Here is a 21,885-nt window from a genome sequence, read left to right on the forward strand (position 1 = left end):
TTGTCTTATTTATCCAGCTCACATTTCTTTTTAAAATTTATTATTATTATTATTTTGGTTTTTTTGAGACAGGGTTGCTCTGTGTAGCCCTGGCTGTCCTGGAACTCACTCTGTAGACCAGGCTGGCCTCGAACTCAGAAATTCGCCTGCCTCTGCTTCCCAAGTGCTGGGATTAAAGGTGTGCACCACCACGCCCGGCTAAAGATTTATTTTTATTTTATTTATATGAATACACTGTTGCTGTCCTCAGACACACCAGAAGAAGGCATCAGATCCCATTAGAGATGGTTGTGAGCCACCATGTGGTTGCTGGGAATTGAACTCAGGACCTCTGGAAGAGCAGTCAGTGCTCTTAGCCACTGAGCAACCTTTCTAGCCCCTAACATGTGTTTCCTATAGGAAACAGATAGACGGATTTTGTTCCTTGATCCATTCAGGAGTCCCTGTTTCTGATTGAAGAATCAAAGCCATTGATATTTAAAGTTATTACGAAATGTGTATGTTGCTTGTGGTCGTCGTAAAGTTGAGTTTTGGTGGTGTTTGTGTTCTCAGTGATATTTTGGGCTTTAATAATTATGGCTTTGTATTTCTTTTTACAATCTCTTTGCTATGCTCATTCTTCCTCTTGGCTCAATAATGCTTACCATATTTTTCTTAGGTTTGATTTGTGGAATATAAATATTTTTAGGCAGTTTATGTTGTGGAAATTGTCTCCAGTTTTGCTTGGGCATATTGTTCTAGGTTAGCCTTTGAGGACTTGAAGTACATTGCTTCAGGCTCTTCTGGCTTTTAGCGTTCCCACTGAGAAATCAGCTATTACTCTAATGATGACTTGTGGTTTTCTCGTTCAGCTTTCAATACACTTTGTTCTGTATGCTTAGTGTTTTAACTATGCTATGCCCTGGAGACTTCTTTGTTCTGATCTTGTCTATTTGGTGTTCTGGGTGCTTTTTAAATGTGTGCAGGTATGTTTTTCCTAAGCTTGGGGAAGTTTTCTTCTATGATCTTGTTGCTCTGGTCGAAAAGAAGACTTGCCCTTCTCCTTCCTGTATGCCTGTAATTTGCAGGTTTGGTTTTATTATGGTGTCCCATGTCTCCTGTATGTTCCTTTCCTGAGGTTTTCTTTGTACATAGTCTTTGCTTATCTAGACCCTCGATTTGGTCCTAAGGTCTTGCTAATCTATCTTCTGCTTGGTTCATTCTACTTGTAAGGCTTTTCCTGGTGTTTTTGAGTTGGGTCATTGGGTTTTCAATTCCATCTTCGTTTCAGCTTGAATCTTGTGCAGTGTCTCTCTTTATTGAATCCATTTCAAACCCTGGGTTGTCTTCACCCTTCTCATCGGCCTATGTTTGGGCATCTCACAGGTGTTTATCCTCTTTAAATTCATTCCCCTTAAGTTCACTGAACTGTTTGTGTTCTCCTTAAACTTTCTTTGAAAATTCTGTAAGGATTAATTTAAAAAGTCTTTGATGGAGCTGGAGAGATGGCCCAGAGTTTAAGAGCACTGCCTGCTCTTCCAAAGGTCCTGAGTTCAATTCCCAGCAACCACATGATGGCTCACAGCCACTTCTACAGCTACAGTGTACTCATATACATAAAATTAATAAATAAATCTTTTTTTTTAAAAGTCTTTGATGAAGCTTATAATTGTTCTTTTAAATCCTGTGTCCTGGTGTTCATATAGGTAAAGCTTATTGAAGAATAGTTGTACAAGACAAGTGGATTGGTGTTAGTGGTGGATACTGCCTTGATCTTTCATGTTGTTGGTATTTTTACTGTGGGGAGGACTTTTGTTAGTTCTGTGTCTGATATGGATAAACTAGGTTAGGACAGAACAAAGAATATGTGGTCCAGGTTGGGCCTAAAGGATGAGTGTGGCTTAAGTAGAATAAAGTCGGGTGAACACAGGAGGCTAGGCTAGTGTGCAGGATGTGCATCCTGGTCTAAGCTTGGAGTTTGGAGGGAGATTGACTAGCCTGGGAATATGTGTGGAAGAGAGGATCAGGCAAACTCATGTGGCTAATAATGAAGGCTTACAAGGTCTGACTGAGCCAAGAGATTGGATAGGGCATGGGATGGGTCTGTAGATTGGGAGCAGTTGGGGAGAGTCCTGGCAGAAGCCTAGGAGTTGGGGATAGAATAGGTAGGTGTGGCCAGACTAGGCTAGATGTAGGGGTTTGGGGAGGGTGTGGGGAAGGGGGAAATCATTAAGACTCACCCTGGTGAATGATGTCAGGCCAATCTTATGGAGGCATTTGAGGTTCCCTATTCCAGGTGACTCTCCTTGAGTTAAGTGGATACAATCAAATTAGCCAACATGGAGACCAGAAGAGGGTATTGAGTTACAGGCAGTTACAAATTGCCCAACATGCTTGCTGGGAATTGAACTTGGGTACATTACAAAAGCAGCAAGCATTGTTGAACACTGAGCTTGTATACCTTGTTTTGTTTTGTTTATTTTTTATTTTTTTTTAATTTATTTTGGTTTTTCGAGACAGGGTTTCTCTGTGTAGCCCTGGCTGTCCTGGAACTCACTTTGTAGACCAGGCTCGAACTCAGAAATCCGCCTGCCTCTGCCTCCCAAGTGCTGGGATTAAAGGCATGCGCCACCACCGTCCGGCTTGTTTTGCTTTTTGACAGGGTTTCTTAGTGAACCTGGCTCTCACTATTTTGGCTAGGCTGACTGGCCAGGATCCACCTGTCTCTGCTTCCCCAGTGCTGGGGTTTCCAGGCATATAGCACCTTCCCTGGCTTTTATATGGGTGCTGGGATCTTAACTCAGGTCCTCATGCTTATCCTGCAAAGCTCTCTACACATTGAGCCATCTCTCCAGCCCCTCTCCAAGGATTTATAGACACTTGACATTTTTTGGACAAGAAACAGGAGTATAGCTGGGCGGTGGTGGTGCATGCCTTTAATCCCAGTACTTGGGAGACAGAGGCAGGTGGATTTCTGAGTTCCAGTTTCTGAGGCCAGCCTGGTCTACAGAGTGAGTTCCAGGACAGCCAGGGCTACACAGAGAAACCCTGTCTCGAAAAAAAAAAAAAAAAAAAAAAAAAAAAAAAAAGGAAAGGAAAGGAACAGGAGACAGGAGACAGGAGACAGGAGTAGTATACCTGCCTATAAGTTGCCTATGAGTCTGTAAATAGCCCCGATTAAGCTCATTGGTTTAATCAATGTCAGCTTGGGTAGACTGGACTGTTGACTTCTCCTTTTCTTCCAGGGCCCTATGTGGGGTAAGTTTATTCCTGTCATACAATGCCATCTGACTCTGTGTCCAAACAACAGCAATGGCTAAGAGGGCTAAAAAGCTTGGCACACAAGCCTGCCGATCTGTTCTAGCTCCATTTGTGAGACATGGGGCACGCGCGCGCGTGCACACACACACACACACATATACATGCAGAGTGATGATAATGATAATAATAATGATAAATAAAATTGAAATAAAAGAAATTAAAGCAGAAACACAGCCCAAGTGTGGGTGCAGATTGTCACAAAGCAAACCTCAGAAGTCACTAGTATCCATAATGCTTTCAATTTTTATGACATTTTATTTAGTTTGAGGGGAGGAGGGTACAGGCCATATCACAGGTGTCATCAGAGGACAAATTTCAGGAGTCGATTCTCTTTTTCACCTTGTGGGTGGCGAACTCCTTTACCTTATGAGTCACTTTTCTGGCTCTTGTTTGTCTTTTGAAGATGCTATAGCCCATGCTGGCCTGGAACTCCCTGTGTGACATCATGGCTATCCTGCTGACTCATTCTCCTCCCAAGGGCTGGGATCACATGCCTGAACTACCAAGTCTGGTCCTACTGCTCTTTCTTTAGTTTTATTTTTAAGTGTGTGTGGTGTGTGTGTGTGTGTGTGTGTGTGTGTGTGTGTGTGTGTGTGTGTAAATGAATGCAGGTGCCAGTAGAGCCTGGAACTTTCTGATCCACTTGGAGCTGGAGTATAGGCAGTTGTGAGCCACCAGATGTATGTGCTAGGAACTGAACTCAGTGCCTCTGCAAGAGCAGTGTGCAGTCAACCACTGAGCCAGCTCTCTAGCATGCTGCCAGGCAAATACAGTTTCACCGAAATGTCTGGATTCTCTCAGCTACTGTATGAAAAGTCTGATTATATTGGTGTGTGTTTACAGTTAGAGTTTTGCAATTACTTCTATATTTTAATGGAAATTAATTCCTATACTCCCTCCTCTTCCTGATTTCAGGAATTTAAAACTAAGAACAAAGCAAAAACCCAGTGCCCCTATTGGGAGTTTTCATTCTTTTATCTCGGGAGTCATGTTCCATTAAACTTGAATCAGTTGTGACATTTTCAGTGTTTTGGTTCAGACACCTGTTCACAGAAATGAATGATGGGAAAATAGTTCCTGACTTAAAGTATTCCATTTTAAATGTGAATTTTTATTTCTTTTTAATTATTAAAAAAAAAATAAGGCTGGGCAGTGGTGGCGCACACCTTTAATCCCAGCACTCGGGAGGCAGAGGCAGGCGGATTTCTGAGTTCGAGGCCAGCCTGGTCTACAGAACGAGTTCCAGGACAGCCAGGACTACACAGAGAAACCCTGTCTCAAAAAACAAAAACAAAAACAAAAAACAAAAAACAAAAAACAAAAAACCAAACAGAAACAAAACAAAAAACTATGGGTTGGAGAGATGGCTCAGTGGTGAGAGCACTGCGAGTCCATTTCCCGCTCTGTCCTCAAGTGTCTTCTATTTTTATCCTAAGTTCTGTCTTAATTGTAGGTTATTTAAAACAAACCCTTACAACTTAACAGAAAAAAAAGTCTCTTGAGCCTTTCTGTCCCAATCCCACACCCTTAACCCCTTAGACAAACTATATTAAGAGCACGTACCATGGGCAAGGTAGGGTCTAAAGACTAGCCAGTGTCCTAGGAGAGCCCCCCACACCTTTTGCTGTTTTACTGGTTTAAATTGTTTTGGAATTTTCTCAGTAACCGCGTCAGATATCATGTGCCTCTTACCAGGCCATGAGGCTCTTAAGTTTGCTAACAAGTGAGCTGTCCTTTCTCCACAGGGAAGAGTACAGTGGGGTAGAGGTCAGCATGGATTTGTAGGTCAAACTCAGGCCTGCAGTTTACTGGCGGATCCTGTGTCACCTTGACACAAGCTAGGGTCGTCAGAGAGAAGGCAGCCTTAATTGAGAAAGTGCCTCCATAAAACCTGTCCAGGAGGCATTCATTTCCTTATTGATTGCTGTGGGCAGGCCCCAGCCCATTGTGTGCTGGTGGTCCTGGGTCCTATAAGGAAGCTGGCCGAGAAGCCAGTAATTAGCACCCTCCAGGGCCTCTGCGGGAGCTCCTGCCTCCAGGTTCCTATCCTGATTGTGTGTACCTGGGCTGACTTTCTGGTGATGAATAGCAATTCGGGGAATGTAGGCAGACTTGAGAGTGCTTTCCCCTCCTGAGCCCTCCTTCCAGCCCTGGAGGGGGTTTCTCAATGAATTCTACTTTGGACTCTTTCCCTGACCTTGCCAGCTGTAAGAAACTACAAACTATAACCCCTCTATTTCATTATTCTTCCCCCACTTTTTCTCCCAAATTAGGGGTGGGTATGTAGGATGGCATCCCTGAATGCCCTTCCTCCTCACTCAGGCAGGCTTCCTCCAGAAAAACAGCTCAGCCCCAGTTACATGCGCGTCTTATTCCCACAGCCTCCTCACGGGCCTCCTCACGGGCCTCCTCGCGGGCCGCCCCGCCTGTGGTAGGTACTCTGAGGGTTGTAGTCTAAGGCTATTTCCAGGTCATCAGCATACTTATGTGGCAGACCACATCGACCAGGGAGACACACTATTTCATCCTCATGGTGGAAGATGGTCACCCAAGGCTCTCTGTGGATGACCCACACCTCTTTGTCATGTCCCTGCTTGGTCACATTTTGTGTCATTTCTGGAGAGAATGGAAAATAAATGCCTGTGTACCCCCAAATAGGGAAGGAGCTGATAGACCAAAGAAAGAGTCTGCCAAGTCTAGCTTGGTGACCAAATAGGTGCGAGAATGACAGGTGGGCAGCTACACCACTAAGAGCCCCACTACACCAGTCAGCTTTTACCTCTTGCATATATTAGACCCTCCCCAGGGATTCTCCCATCCACTTTCTTCCTTTGGCCTCAGGAGCAAGCACTCTTAGAAATGCTAATGTATGTGGGGCGCATAGAAGGCTCAGAGGTTAAGAGCACTGACTGCTCTTTCATTGGTCCTGAGTTCAATTCCAGCAATCACGTGGTGGCTCACAACCATCTAAAGGGATCTGATGCCCTCTTCTGGTGTGTCTAAAGACAGTGACAGTATACTCATATAACACAATAAATAAATACGACAATAAATAAAATCCCATAGGGTTTTTTTTTTTAAATCTAAAGAGCCTGGCAGTGGTGGCGCACACCTTTAATCCCAGCACTTGGTAGGCAGAGGCAGGTGGATTTCTGAGTTTGAGGCCAGCCTGGTCTACAAAGTGAGTTCCAGGACAGCCAGGGATACACAGAGAAACCCTGTCTCGAAAAACAAAAACAAAAACAAAAAAATCTAAAGATATGGGGCTGGAAAGATGGCTCAGAGGTTAAGAGCACTGGCTGCTCTTCCAGAGGGCCTAGGTTCAATTCCCAGCAACCACAATGAAGCTCACAACTATAACCCTAGTTCCAGAAGCTCCAATACCCTCACACAGACATGCATGTAGGTAAAACACCAATGCACATAAAATTTTAAAATGTTTTTAAATTAAAAAAAAATCTAAAGAGAGGCCAGTACATAGTAAGTTCCAGGATAGCCAGGGATATGTAGAGAAACCCTGTCTCTAATTATCATCACCATCACCTAAAGAGAGAAAGTGCTGGGTACTCTGGAGTGATGCCAGAGAAAGGTCTCCAGAAGGAGGTGGCATTGTTTGGTATGAAGCTGGATAGTCTGATGGAACTGTAGAAGTTCAGAATGTAAGTTCAGTGACATTCACGGGATGAAGGAAGCATCAGAAAGCAGGCAGAGAAATGGCTGGTTGACAGTGGGAAGAGGAACGAGGGCTCATTGGCAAGGAGAAATCTGTCGAAGGCCTTGACTCTCAACAGGATGACCCTGCTTTAACCTCTAGAGACACCAAACTCTAGCCCAGACCTCCAAAAGTCTCAGAGAACTCTTGCCCTAGACAAGCCCCCAGACATAGGACTCTGCCAAGAGTGAGGAACTCATATGGAGAGATTTGTCGTTTATTGGAGTAGCTTGAATGGAGGCTTTCTAGACACAAACGTTTGCACCATAAACCTGTTGCCGAAGTTCTCAGTTCTTCGAGGTCTCTGGGATTTGTAGGAAATTAGGTAAAATGACATTTTGTGGATCACAATAGAAGAAAAAGCCAGTGTCAATCATGAAGTGACATAGCTGGACACCTCAAGGAGATTTCTGTCCGGATCTCGGAAGTAGATGGATAGAATAGGCCCCTTTGCTCCTGTTCTGAATACTGGGCCCTCTTCAATGGGGACATCAAAAGCCTGAATGAAGTCAACAGAAAATACAAAAGTCATTGTCACAGATATGTAAGACCAAAACTTAGTTCTTTAAAAACTCCTCATCAGCCGGGCAGTGGCGGTGCTCGCCTTTAATCCCAGCACTTGTGAGGCAGAGGCAGGTGGATTTCTGAGTTCAAGGCCAGCCTGGTCTACAAAGTGAGTTCCAGGACAGCCAGGGCTATGCAGAGAAACCCTGTCTCGAAAAACAAAAAAACAAAAACAAAAACAAAACAAAACAAAACCAAAAACCTCCTCCTCATTCCTTCCTTTCTCCCAGGTTCTAAAGTTTGAACTCAGGGCCTCACACATGCTACGACTACACCAAGAACTCATTCCCAGTAGTGACCCAGACGACCTCACTACCTCCAGATGGCTGGCCTTGTAAAGAAGGTGTGATTGCCATGAACCTCAGTTTCCTAGTTTGTAAAATGGGGGGCAACAGCAGTGCTAGTGAACAAGAATTTAAACACAGGGACTGGAAAGATGGCTCAGTGGTTAAGAACATTATATGTGACTTCTTTGATATCTTTGATATTGAATTGTTTGTTGTTTTAGTTTTGGTAGTGGATAAGTGTATAAAATATATTCAATACCAATTTATGTGAAAAATTGAATGTAAAACTCTATGATTCTGGGGCTGGAGAGATGGCTCAGTGGTTAAGAGCACTGACTGCTCTTCTGAAGGTCCTGAGTTCAAATCCCAGCAACCACATGGTGGCTCACAACCATCTGTAACAAGATCTGACCCCCTCTTCTGGAGTGTCTGAAGACAGCTTCAGCATACTTACATATAATAAATCTAACTGTATGGGTGTTCAACAAGTTGTGTTTCCCTTTAAAATCTGATTACAGCCGGGCATGGTGGCGCATGCCTTTAATCCCAGCACTTGGGAGGCAGAGGCAGGCGGATTTCTGAGTTCAAGGCCAGCCTGGTCTACAAAGTGAATTCCAGGATAGCCAGGGCTACGCAGAGAAACCCTGTCTCGGAAAAACAACAACAAAATCTGATTACATGAAAGCGACATCATCAAAAGAACAAGTAGATAATTGTGTGCAGGCAGGATGCGGATGTAATGGGATCTGTCGGGTCTGAGGTTTGAGGAAGACCTGGCTCTTTGGGTCATACTTCTATCTCCAGAGTATTTGCAGTAGCTCTCTTAGTAGGCACGGCGCTGTGCTCACCTTTAGGCGCTCGATCACCTCCTCCAGGGGTGCTTCTGTGATCAAACAAACATCCAGGGAGCCTGGAACAGGGTGAGCTGCTTTGGGGTCAAATTCCTTTCCCACCTCGTGTAAGTTAAATTTTTGGTCTCCGAAACACAATGCTTTCCGGTTTCCCTGTTTAGGAGAGAAAACAACGGAGATGATAAACTGCCAAGATGAGTGAAGTCAAGTCACCCTGTCGGTGCAGAAAAGGAGAAAGGGCTGCTACGCAATAGCCCTTGCCCCATCTAACAGACTGCGGTTTAAAAACAACTAGTTTGTGTCAGTCTGTGCGTGCCTGTGTGCACGTGCAGAGGCCAAAAGAAGGCGTCAGATTCCCCAGGGCTGGAGGTGGCCGTGTTTGTGAAACTCCACCCAAACTTCATAATTGAGCTTTTCAACATCTAAGCCAGCTCTCTAGCAGATCTCTCTGAATCCAAGGCCAGCCTGGTCTACAGAGAGGGTTCCAGCTCATCTAGGACTACATAGTGCCACTGTGTCTCAAAAAAAAATTGTTTTACATGTATTTGTGTGAAGGTGGATGTTGTGTGTTATGGCATATATGCAGAAGCCAGAGGACAACTTTCAGGATCCATTTGCTCCTTCGGCCTTGTGGGTTCCAGGGATCTAATTCAGGGAGGTGGGTAGTCAGGCTTGCTGATGAATGCCTTTAGCCACCACCACCACCACCACCATTTTCTCACAGACAAAGTCTGAGGTGATCCGGGCTAGCCTTAAACTTCCTGTCTATCAGAGACTGGCCTTAAAAGCCTGATGTTCTTGCTTCCAATCCCCATATACTGAGATGACAGAAATGCATGCCATGCCTGTTAGCCCAGGCAATTCCACTGGCCTGCTCTCGGGGACCTAGCAACTGCTTCCATCATCACCTGCCACCAGCGATGTGCTGTGGATTAGAATGCCAGCCACCTCAGTTCGCTCTCTGTATTCCTTCCTTGTTCTTTGTGCCCCTGACCCCTCTTTCTGCCCTCATGGCATGGCTCTCTCTCTGTTCCCTGTCCGTCTGTCTATCTACCTGTCCAGTTGTCTGCCTCTATCCCTTCTCCAGGTCCCCATTCCCTTTTTTTTCCCCAGTAAAATTCTTTTAGACCTGATCTTTTCTCAGGGGTACATCTTGCCACAGGCCCATCAAAGGTACCCTCCCCTTGCTGTATTATGTATGTTATGTTTCATAACAATGTCCAGCTTCATTTTTAAATTTTGTTTTTTTTTCGAGACAGGGTTTCTCTGTGTATCCCTGGCTGTCCTGGAACTCACTCTGTAGACCAGGCTGGCCTCAAACTCAGAAATCTGCCTGCCTCTGCCTCCCAAGTACTGGGATTAAAGGCGGGCGCCACCACTGCCCGGCTTTAAATGCTTTTAAAGATTTATTATTTTTATTTAATGTGTTCATATGTCTGATTGTATGTATGTACATACATGTGTGTAGAGCTCACACAGGCCAGAGAAAGACATCAAATGCCTCTGGGAGATGTGGTGCTGAGGGTAGTGGTGGTGCACGTCTTTAATCTGAGCACTCAGGAGCCAGGTGGATCTCTTTAAGTTCGAGGCCAGCCTGGTCTATAAAATGAGTTTCAGGGCTAGAGAGATGGCTCAGTGGTTAAGAGCACCGACTGCTCTTCTGAAGGTCCTGAGTTCAAATCCCAGCAACCACATGGTGGCTCACAACCATCTGTAACAAGATCTGATGCCCTCTTCTGGTGCATCTGAAGACAGCTACAGTGTAGTTAGATATAATAATAAATAAATCTTTTAAAAAATGAGTTTCAAGACAATCAGGTTTATACAGAGAAACCCTATCTTGAAAAAAAAAAAAAAAAACCGGGCTGGTGAGATGGCTCAGTGGGTAAGAGCACCCGACTGCTCTTCCGAAGGTCCAGAGTTCAAATCCCAGCAACCACATGGTGGCTCACAACCATCCGTAACAAGATCTGACTCCCTCTTCTGGTGTGTCTGAAGACAGCTACAGTGTACTTACATATAATAATAAATAAAAATCAAAAAAAAAAAGAAAAAAAAAAAACCAACCAACCAAATATATATTTTAAGCCAGTCATGGAGGCACACCTTTAATCCCAGCAGTCGGGAGGCAGAAGCAAGGCAGATCTGTGAGTTTGAGGCCAGCCTGGTCTACAGAGTGAGTTTCAGGACAGCCAGGGCTACACAGAGAAACCGTGTCTTGGAAACAAACAGAACAAAAAAAACAAAACAAAAACAAAAACAATGTGGAAGTTGATATTGGAATTCGGGTCAGCTGGAAAAATAGCAAGTTTTTAAACTGCTGTACCAACTGTTTAGCACCCCAGCTTCTATTTCTTTTCTTTTTCCTTCTCTGTTTCTTTTCCTGAAACCCCATCTCACTGCACAGCCCCAGGCTAGTATCAAACTTGTTATTTTTCTGCCTTAGGCTCCTGAGTGCTGGTGTTACCAGTGTATGCCAATCACCATGCTTATTTGAGACAGAGGGGGGGGGGTGGGGCCATCGTGTGTTTTGCTTCTTATTAAAGTGTCCATAACATCAAATGATTAAAACCTACCCATGGCAGAGAAAGCAATTTGTCTACCCAATCTACCTTCCTTCCTTCCCTTTTCCCACCCTCCCTCCTTCCTGTCTCTGTGTCCCTTTCCTTTCTTTGGGATCTCATTATGTTGCCTAGACTATCCTGAAACTCTTGGCTTCAAGTGCTGTGCCTCAACCCACTACATGTCTTCCTTCACCATTTTATTTTATCGTATTTTATTTTTTCTTGTAAGAACAACAGCCAACGGTACGTCCCCAAGCTTTCTAAAAAGTTCATCTCAAGCCAGGGTGCCGTACACTTATAATCGCCCCAGCATTTAGGACAGTGAGGCAGGAGGACAGAAAGGTCGACTTCACCTTGGGCTACACAGAATGACCTTCTTCCAAAAACAAAACAAAATCAAACCAAACCAAGCAAACAAAGCTCACTCATTACCTCTCGCCACCCCGCCCCCATTCCTCCCCAGGAGGCCATTGTGTCCTAGAGACCTTATTACTTGCCTTCTGCAGTGAGGTGCTTGCTGGTGGGGCTTCTAGGAACCTCCCTGCCCCCACTGAGCTGGGACTTTGTGCCTATTCATTTCCTCCTAATGACACATTTCATCTGGCTGCTTCTTCAATTGAGAGAAAAAGGCAGCTGTCTCATTTAACCCCATGGTAGCTTCTCTCCCCCCCCCCCCAAGTGCAGGCTCTGACGTACCACTATTCCAGTTTAAAAGGTGGATTTATTTTTATGTTAAGTGTGTGGGTGTTTTGTCTCTAGGGATGTGTGTGGACCACGTGTGTGCCTGATACTCCTGGAGGTCAGAAGAGGATGTTGAGTTGCCTGGAACTGGAGTTACAAATGATTGTGAGCTGCCATATGGGTGCTAGAAACGGAACAATGTCCTCTAGTCGAGCAGCTCTTATGTACTAAGCCATTGCTCCAGCCCCTATCTTTCCATTTACCACTGCCACATATTTGTCTTCTTTCGGCCAAGACAGAGGAGCGTTTCGCTCGATAGTATTGCTACCCCCTCCCCCAGTACTAGTCTGTCTTTTTGTTGGTTTGGTTTGTTTTGTTTCGAGACAGGGTTTCTCTGTATAGAGAAACTCTATAGAGTAACCCTGTTACTCTGTAGACCAGGCTGGCCTAGAACTCAATCCGCCTGCCTCTGCCTCCCGAGTGCTGGGATTAAAGGCATGAGCCACCACGCCCGGCTAGTCTGTCTTAACTGTAGATCCTCTGTTGGCTTCTTTATAGTTTTTTTTTTTTAATTTAATGTATGAATGCTCTGCTGCATATATATCTGCCTGCCTGAAGAGGGCACCAGATCCCTCATAGATGGCTGTGAGCCACCATGTGGATGCTGGGAATTGAACTCAGGACCTCTGGAAGAGCAGCCAGTGCTTTTAACCACTGAGCCATCTCTCCATCCCCTTCTTTATAGTTTCTAAATAGCTTGATTCCATGTGTATTTTTTAGGGTGCTAAGGAATAAAATAGGCTTATTTTTCTAAATAACCTCTATCATCTTGTCTTATTTACATCCCTTCCTTTTAAGCACTGGGCATTTCTTTTCTAATTTCCCCATCTCTTTCTCCATTCCTACAGTGAATACCACATCCACACAGTCAGTAAAAGACTACATTGTCCTTTTACACCCAAAGGACAGTTTGGTCCAATGGATAGTTCTGTCAAGGCTGTTGCTTTTAGTAAATATCTATCTCAGAACTGGTGGTGTTTCCCTGCAGTGTAGCATTTGCCTAGCATGCATGATGCCCTAGATTCCAGTCCCAAGACTGTCAGAAAGAAAGAAGGAAAGCCGGGCGTGGTGGCGCACGCCTTTAATCCCAGCACTCGGGAGGCAGAGGCAGAGGCAGAGGCAGGTGGATTTCTGAGTTCGAGGCCAGCCTGGTCTACAAAGTGAGTTCCAGGACAGCCAGAGCTATACAGAGAAACCCTGTCTCGAACCTCCCCCCCCCCCCAAAAAAGAAGGAAATATCTTGTTTGCTATCTTCCCTGTATCTGGTCTTGCTTGATAAGAAATCTGGTGTGTGTGTGTGTGTGTGTGTGTGTGTGTGTGTGTGTGTGTGTGTAGGGGGGACTGTGAGTTGGCTCAGGAGTTAAGAGCACTTGTTGCTCTTGCAGAGGACCCAAGTTCAGGTCCCAGCACCCACATGGTAGCTCACAAACATCCTAACTCCAGTTGTAAAGGATCTTGTAAAGGATCCAATGACTTCTTCTGACCTCTGTGGGCAGTACACACACATGTGGATATGCATACATGCAGGGAAACACTCATACACAAAAAATAGGCCTATATTTGTGTGTGTATATGTATATACACATATACATATACATATACATACTAGATATAGATATAGATATAGTATGGTGGCGCACGTCTTTAATCCCAGTCCTCAGGAAGCAGAGGCAGGTGGATCTCTGTGAGTTTGATGCCAGCCTGCCCTACAGAGTAAGTTCCAGGACAGCCAGGGTTATACAGAGAAACCCTGTCTCGAACCCCTACACATACAAAAAAAAAAAAAAAGACTGGGTCTCAATCCCCCCACCAAATAAATTAAATAAATCATTTAAAACAAATGAAATATGCTAATTTGTTTTCATACTTTTAATTTTATATATTAGTGTGTGTTTGTGTGCACACAGGTATGTATACAGGGGCCAAGGAGGTCAGCTGGTCTGTGCTTATTCTCTTAAGACAGAGTCTCTCTCAGAACTTCGAGCTAGGCTAGTGGCCAGCAAATCCCAGCAGCCCTCCACAGCACTGGGCTAATACACATGTGCTGGCTTCTCCTATGGGTGCTGGGGATTTGAACTCTTGGTTTGTTTTCTTTCTTTCTTTCTTTCTTTCTTTCTTTCTTTCTGGGGGGGAGGTGGTTTTGAGACAGGGTTTCTCTGTGTAGCCCTGGCTGTCCTGGAACTCACTCTGTAGACCAGGCTGGCCTCGAACTCAGAAATCTGCCTGCCTCTGCCTCCCTAGTGCTGGGATTAAAGGCGTGCGCTACCACGCCCGGCTTTGGTCTTCTTTCTTTTACTCAGTGTGATCCTTTTAGGACCTGAAGGCTGTCCAACCTGCTCTTGTGTGATGCTCCTCTTTGCAGAGGGTCCTCTTCAGATTTAAAATTTTTACAGTCTGCCACTCCATGACCCTTTTCAATTTATATGCTAATTTTTAGAGATGTTTTACATTCCCAGCAAAGCAGAAGAAGGTGCCAATCTTTCCCCCACGCCAAGATTTACACAGAGGTCCCTGTTCGCACCCTCTCAGCACTGAGATACACGTTGCCATTCCTGTAAGCACTGCTGATAAAGCACACATCATTCCATCGTGTCTGTCACAGTTCATCCCTGAGGGGGCAGAGGACATTCTGTGTGCTTTCATGGTTCTCTAAGGACACATTGTCACCATTACTGTCATAGAATAATGTCAAGGTCCGAAAATTGCTGAGTCTTTCTCTCTTCATTTCCCTCTGTTGTTTTTATAATTTTGTCTTTTCTTGCTTATATTATGGGAATCAGGCAATATGCAGCTTCTTTTACATTGGTTTCATTTTTTCCCATGCTTCTTTTTTTAAAATATTTATTTATTTATTACATGTAAATATACTGTAGCTGTCTCCCGACACACCACAAGAGAGAGTCAGATCTCATTATGGATGGTTGTGAGCCATCATGTGGTTGCCAGGAATTGAACTCAGGACCTTCAGAAGAGCAGTCAGTGCTCTTAACCGCTGAGCCATCTCTCCAGCCCCTCCATGTTTGTTATAGCTTGGTTTCCTCTCTCCTCTGTCTTTGTCTCTGTCTCTGTCTCTCTCTCTCCTTTCTCTCTGTCTTTGTGTGTTTCTCTGTTTCTACATCTTCTGTCTCTGTCTTTCTCTGTGTCTGTCTCTCTTTGTCTCACTCTCCACCTCTCTTTTCTGTCCTTGCAAAAGTAGCATAGATGTTTTCTTTAAAGCAGAATGGGTACTATCCATTGTTGAGCGTGCTGGCGGGCTACCCCGGTGGAAGAACCTTCCAGGCCCTGCTTCTCTTTAACACTGTAATCCATGATATCGACATAGCAAACATCACTGCTATCTGCTTCAGGGCATCTTTATAAGTATTTTTTTCTCTTTGCATTTACTACTTTTGAAGCTGTTCCATATTCTCAAGACAGTGTGAAATCTGAGGACACCTCCCCTTTTCCTTCCATCTGGAACCATTCCTTATCCCATGCTTAATTGACTTTACTCTAGATAGCTGGGATTTTCTTCTTGGGGACCATTCTATTTCAATGTATGTATTTCTTGTTCCCATCTAGCTCAATTATGATTTTATTGGGAGGGGGCAGGGCAGAGGAAAACATCAGGTATCTTACTCTGTTGCTCCCTACTTTCTATTTATTGATTTAATGTTGAGTGTGCGCGCGCACAAATGCGCGCACGTGCCCATGCATGTGTGTGTGCCGTGGCACATGTGTGGAGGTCAGAAGACAAGTCTTGGGATTTGCTTTTCTCCTTTGGGATCGAACCCAGAGCCTCAGACTCGGCAGCAGATCCGTTTCTCTGCTGGGTCACCTTGCCAGCCTTTATGCCTCGTTTTCTCTGTTCATCTCGAAGCTGGCAATGAAACTTAGATTCTCTTGCTCACTGGATAAGTAAGCACTACTTCTGAGCTTCACCCCCAGCTCCGCAGAGCACTTTTCCCAGGTCTTTTGACCTAGCAATACTTATGGATACTTAGCAAATCCATATTTACCTTGGATTTGCAGCTCAATTGAATATAGAATTTTAGGTTGATTCCCCTCCCCCCAACCCCGAATCATTTTTCAATTAATTACATTTGTTTTTAGGTGATTTCCACTTCACAATGCATAGCAGCCGCTCTCACCCCCACCCCCTGCCACCCCTTCAGCACCTCCTCCTCTTCACAAATCTCTCTCTCACTTTCAAGACTACTTTGTTTAGTGCCCCACTGAGATTAACAAGGGATGTCTCTATAATCCCGGGTTTAAAGCTATCCATTTGGGGCCTGGTGGGCTCAGTCGGGGGTACACAATTAAAGACAATGGTCCCTTCCCCCCAGAGTCTATCAGTAGCCAATAGCTCAGAAGTAGCAGGTAGGGCCCCATGAACCCTTCCCCCTCCATTGACTTCCTGTTGATAGTGCCAGTCTCTAAGGGCCCAGTCCAGGTAACTACAACTGTGAGTTAATACTTGCAATAATTGTATAGCATCTAGAGAGTGGTACCTCCTAGCCCTGAAGGCTCTTGCAAATTTTCCATCCCTTTTCCCACAACATTCCCAAGCCTGGTGGGGATGGGGGGGGGGGGCGGTGTGTGTTTGTGTGTGTGTGTGTGTGTGTGTGTGTGTGTGTGTGTGTGTGTGTGTGTGTGGTGGAATATCTTGTGCAGGGCTGGGCTCCGCACTGTTGTTATTCTCTGCATCTTAGGAAGCCTGAATGTATTCATCGCCTTTCTTTGGAGGGAGAGGCTTCTCTGATTAAGGCTGGGAACGGCTTTTGTTCTGGGAGTAGGGACCACATGGAGAGATGCTGAGGCAGAGCTGGAGGCGGGGCAGGAGTGCTTTCCCAGAATCTTAAAAGTATAGTTCTATTGTTTCCTGGCCTCTGGTGGGACTCAAGAACCCTAACATTTGCATCTTTCTTTTTCTTTTGTAGATGAGCCACTTTTTAATCTCTTGGCCAACTCTTAAGATTCACTTTTTCAGTGTGGTGTTCTACAATTCCCACAGGGCATATCTGAATGTTGATACGCTGAATACATAGTTAACGCTTTGTGTATAAAGGCTGCAAAGTTCTCTTGTACTTTTTTTTTTTTTTTAGACCAGGGACCTTGAACTAACAAGACCTCTCGCTTTAGTTCTCTGGTGCTTTGACCCTCTCTCCAAATGTCTCCTTGTTTGTATTTTGAAATCTCTTCCATTGATCCTTTTACCTTTTCTCTACTATTTCCTGTGTCTGGGGGCTTGGAGTTTATAAATAAAATAAAATAAAATAAAATAAAACATTTTGGGCCAGGCTCAGTATTTAATGCATGCTAGGCAAATATCAATCACAAATACTCAATACAGCACCTGTGTGTAAAAAAAAAAAAGTCCCCTCAGGGCCAGGCAGTGGTGGTACAGTCAAGCCTGTATTCCCCCCACTTGGGAGGTATAGGGTAACAAATCTCTGTGAGTTCGAGGCCAGACTGGTCTACTACAAAGTAAGTTCTAGGACAGCCAGGGCTATATACAAAGAAACTGTCATAAAGCAACAACAAATCCACAGCCCTTTAATTAGATTTATAGTATTATTATAAATTATTTTTACGACAGTATCTCACCAGGCAGTAGTTGTACATGCCTTTAATCCCAGCATTAGGAGGTTGAGGCAGGAGGTCTCAGAACTTAAGGATAGCCAGGGCTATCCAGAAAAAAACCCTGTCTCAAAAAACAAGTAAGCAAAGAAATAGCCAATGTTGTATCCCAGGATGGTCTCCATCTTGCTAAATAGCCAAGGATGATCTTGGACTTTCCATTCTCTTGTGTCCATCTCTCCAGTTACCTGCATACTTGGTTTACGGGGTACTGGGGTATGAACAAGGGTGTTGTGTGTATAGGGCAATCTATTGGCTGAGTGATATCCTTTGCCATAAAATGTCATCAGACTTTAATGGAGGAAGCTGGGGAGATGGCGTAGTTAGTAAAATGTTTGCAACACAGGAAGAGGACCTGAGTTCAGATTCCCAGAACCTGTGTAAAAACGTCAGTGCGGCAGCATCTACTCTGAACCCAGTGCTGGAAGGCTGAGACGGGAGTCTCCTTGGGCTCCCTAGCCTTTCTGTCTAGCTAAATCAGAGCTCTGGCCTACACCTGCAGATGCAGCGGATATACATATATATATGTACACACAACACACACACACTTTAATGCACTTGAAGTTTTGAATATAGGGACATGATTACCTTGAAAGTAGTGACCTCCATGCCCAGGATCTTGGAATAAAACATGGTGGTGTCTTCAATGTTCTTTACAGTCATCACAATGTGGTCAAGTCTACAGATAAGACACGGGGAAGGGATCTGGCTGCTGCTTCTCCATAACTAAAATGTAAAAACAACAGCAACAACAATAACAACAACAAAGGAACAAACCTTAAAACTCGGAAAAAGCCAAATTGCCACCAGACACTTCCAAGTGTTCTTCTCCGTTTCCATCACCTGCCCAAGCGCCATGATCCTCCTCATCCTTATTCCAAGGGGAAAACTCCTTCAAGAAAAATCTCTGTAAAGTTGTTGCTCTAGGGGCTGGAGAGGTGTCTCAGTGGTTAAGAGCACTGACTGCTCTTCCAGAGGATCTGAGTTCAATTCTCAGCAACCACATGGTGGCTCACAACCATCTGTAATGGGATCAGATGCCCTCTTCTGGGGTGTCTGAAGACAGCTACTGTGTACTCACATACATTAAATAAATAAAATCTCTTTTTAAAGAAAAAGTGGGGGGAAACAATCAAATAGGGACTGGAGAGATGGCTCAGGAGTTAAGAGCACTGGCTTCAGGGTGCGATTCCCAGCAGCCACGTGACAGCTCCCAACTAGCTGCTCTAACTCCAGCTCCGGGGGATCTTCTCCCCTCTCCTGGCCGCTTAGGATACTGCATACAGGAGGCACACCGACACACTCCCATTCTCATAAAATAATCAAATTAAAGTAAATATTTAAGGCCAGACATGGTGGCACGTTTTTAACTTCCCACAATGCTTGCACTTTCCAGCACTGGGAGCGGTGGGATTAACCTACAGAAGGCAAAATAGAGGGGCCCAGAGAATAACTAACTGGCCTGCCTCCTGTGCATCAGTCTCAGGCTGATGGGTTTGGGGCTGAAGGTGACAAAGTGCTTTAGTCAGGGGCTGGGGTTCCCTTCCTTTTCCTCCTGCTAGAGAAAGGAGAAGACTAGGAAAGTGGAATTTATCTCTTGTGAAGACAAGATTCAGAGCACCCCTCAACCCCCCAGCTCCCTCCTTTTCTGATCTGCAGCTATAGCTGTGGGCTGGGTAGGGCTAGAGAGCCGATGCAGAGGTGAGAGCTCTGACTGCTCTTGCAAAAAGGACTGGGGTTCAACTTCCCAGCGCCCACATGGTGGCTCACAGCTCTCTGTATCTGCAGTTCCAGGGAATCCATGCACAGACACACATCCAGGCAAAACACCCAAACGCACGTCACAAGAAAAGGAAGAGCCGGGCGTGGTGGCGCACACCTTTAATCCCATCACTCGGAGACAGAGGTAGGCAGATGTCTGAGTCTACAAAGTGAGTTCCAGGGCAGCCAGGTCTACACAGAGAAACCCTGTCTCGGAAAAAAAAATGACGCCAAGTGTGCTGCTGTGCCCCTGTAATCTCAACACTTGAGAAGCTGAGGCAGGAGAATGACGAGTTTCAAGATCAACTAAGCACTGCGGTGAGACCTTTTCTCCAAAACAAAGTAAAACTACAGAACGAGGGTATATTGCTGGACCTGGGTTCGGTTTCCTGCACCCACGTGGTGGTCCACAACTGTCTGTAACTGTACTGGCCCCTACAATCACTGCATACACGTGGTACACATGTATTCATTGCAGGCAAGATACTCATACACATAGCATAAAAAATGGGGGTTTTGTTTGTCTGGTTTTTTTGAGACAGGACTTCTCTGTGCAGTCCTGGCTGTTCACACTGACTTTGGAGACCAGGCTGACCTCAAACTCAGAGATCCACCTACCTCTGCCTTCCTAGTGCTGGAATTAAAGGCCTGTGCCACCACCTCCTGGCACAAAATTAATTGTTTTAAAGGAAAAATGTCTGTGCATGCGAGCCATTCAGATATCTACTTGGGAAACAGTCAGTTTCCCAAACCCTAAACCAACCAACTAACCAAAGAAGTAACTAAGGGGCATTCAGGCCCCTGGAAGAGAAAGCTGTATATTTTGTTTTAGGTTTTCCAATCCTATTTGGGGCTCCGTGTTCACAGCTTTCCCAAAGGACCAGAATTTGATTCCTAGTACTCATGCTAGGCAGCTTACAAAGGCTTGTAACCCCCGACTCCACGGGATTTGGTGCCCTCTTCTGGCCACTATAGGCAGCTGCACTAACATACACATGAATTAAAAATAGTCCTGTTGAAAATGTTTGTTGAATCTGTATGAGCGCCCTGTTTAGTTCCTGATATAACTACTTTATGCTTTTCTCCTCGTGTCTATGGTGTAAAGAGAAATTACTAGTATTTTCTGAATCTGATTGAAGCAGCAGCCCTGAACATAGCCGATTTTTATTGCACATTTGCTTTCTCTTTCCATCTCTGTGCTCATCTCTCCCCTCTTATTTATTTTAATGGTTTAAGCAAAGCTGTTCATTTCCCAGTTCCGGTCACTGACTTTCAGGATTTTCTATTTTATTTTATTATTATTTATTTATTTGATTTGTTTTTTATTTTTTTCGAGACAGCGTTTCTCTGTATAGCCCTGGCTGTCCTGGAACTCACCAGGCTGGCCTCGAACTCAGAAATCTGCCTGCCTCTGCCTCCTGAATGCTGGGATTAAAGGAGTGCACCACCACACCCAGCTAGGATTTTTTATTTTTTATTTTTACTTTTGCAATCTGCATTTCTATCTGCATGGTTCCCCCGAAGTACTGCTTTTGGGGCACCCCCAGTGCTGAGGGTCTAGAAAATAAGCTCATCCATTTCTCTGAGTAGTCAGTGCCCTGGACAGCACGGCCTCCCTCCTTTGGTCTGCTCCAGAGTCCTCTTAAAGGTTCCCTCCAGCCTTTCAGGGCCTCTGAGTCTTTTGACCAGCTTCAAGGTCATTGTTTCTCGGGGGCCCTTCTGACACAGCTCTGTCCTGAGTGCCTCATGGGCATTCTCCAGGAACCACCTTTGGGTGTCTCTACGTGTCTGAAGCTGAACTGTCTCCCCAGTGAAGCACCCAGAGAGAGCGGCCAACCCTTAAACCCGAGCCCTCCACAAGCCCAAGCAGGGCTTCTGCTGCCCTCTGGTTATCTTTAAGAAAAGCCCAAGGAAGCTAAAGCCACAAGGGTGTCCCTGAGAAGGAAAGCAAGTCAGCAGACCCAGGTTGGGTACCCCCAGCCTGGTCAATACTCATGCCCCAAAGCCTCCACGACCCCACACTTACCTGACTTTCAGATGTTGGATCACACATCTTTCCTGGTAGACTGGAAGGCAGGTAGGTTGGGGCTGAGGCTGGCTCTGTGCCTGGAGATCAAGGGGCAGGAATGGGAGGTGCTAGCTGAGGACATTGGGTGTGGACAGAGGCAGGAGGTGAAAAGCAGGAAGACTAACTGAAACTCGGGGTACAGCTTAGTGGTACAACAGTGCTGAAGAAACCCTGGGTTCTACTTCTAGCAGTGCAAAACCAAGCCAAACACTGCCAGCCTTGAGAATAAAAGTACAAATATAAGTGCTTCCTCTTTTGAGGAGCTGAGGGTCTTGATAAGTTGTTGAGATTGGTCCCTAATGGTCCTTCTCTGTCAACTGCCAGATGTGTCACGTCCTGCTAAGCAATCATCCATAAGAACACAGAAAACCAGGAAAGCACCCATCGAGAGTGTTGAGACTAGCAGTGCCCTATGAGA

General features: G+C 45.1%; 1 protein-coding gene and 1 long non-coding RNA gene across 3 annotated transcripts in view; one reads left to right on the top strand and one right to left on the bottom strand.

Annotated features, from left to right (window-relative positions):
• Window positions 1–21,885, top strand: part of Gm39488 — an 84,831-nt gene that overhangs the window by 48,847 nt on the left and 14,099 nt on the right. The window lies entirely within an intron of this gene.
• On the bottom strand, window positions 7,210–21,501 carry Glod5 (glyoxalase domain containing 5). Of its 2 annotated transcripts, none has more exons than NM_027227.2 (4): window positions 21,426–21,501; window positions 18,227–18,364; window positions 8,712–8,867; window positions 7,210–7,511 (listed from the first exon to the last, which is right to left on the bottom strand). In NM_027227.2, the coding sequence occupies exons 1-4, from the start codon at window positions 21,450–21,452 to the stop codon at window positions 7,386–7,388; spliced, it is 447 nt and encodes a 148-aa protein (NP_081503.1). In that variant the 5' UTR covers window positions 21,453–21,501; the 3' UTR covers window positions 7,210–7,385. The 2 variants fall into 2 exon arrangements, with proteins under 2 accessions (NP_081503.1, XP_006527762.1); XM_006527699.4 differs by lacking the exon at window positions 21,426–21,501 and adding an exon at window positions 18,416–18,813 and having other exon boundaries at window positions 7,212–7,511; window positions 18,227–18,317.

The sequence above is a fragment of the Mus musculus genome, chromosome X (genome assembly GCF_000001635.26).
Source record: "Mus musculus strain C57BL/6J chromosome X, GRCm38.p6 C57BL/6J".
Classification (NCBI taxonomy): Eukaryota; Metazoa; Chordata; class Mammalia; order Rodentia; family Muridae; genus Mus; species Mus musculus.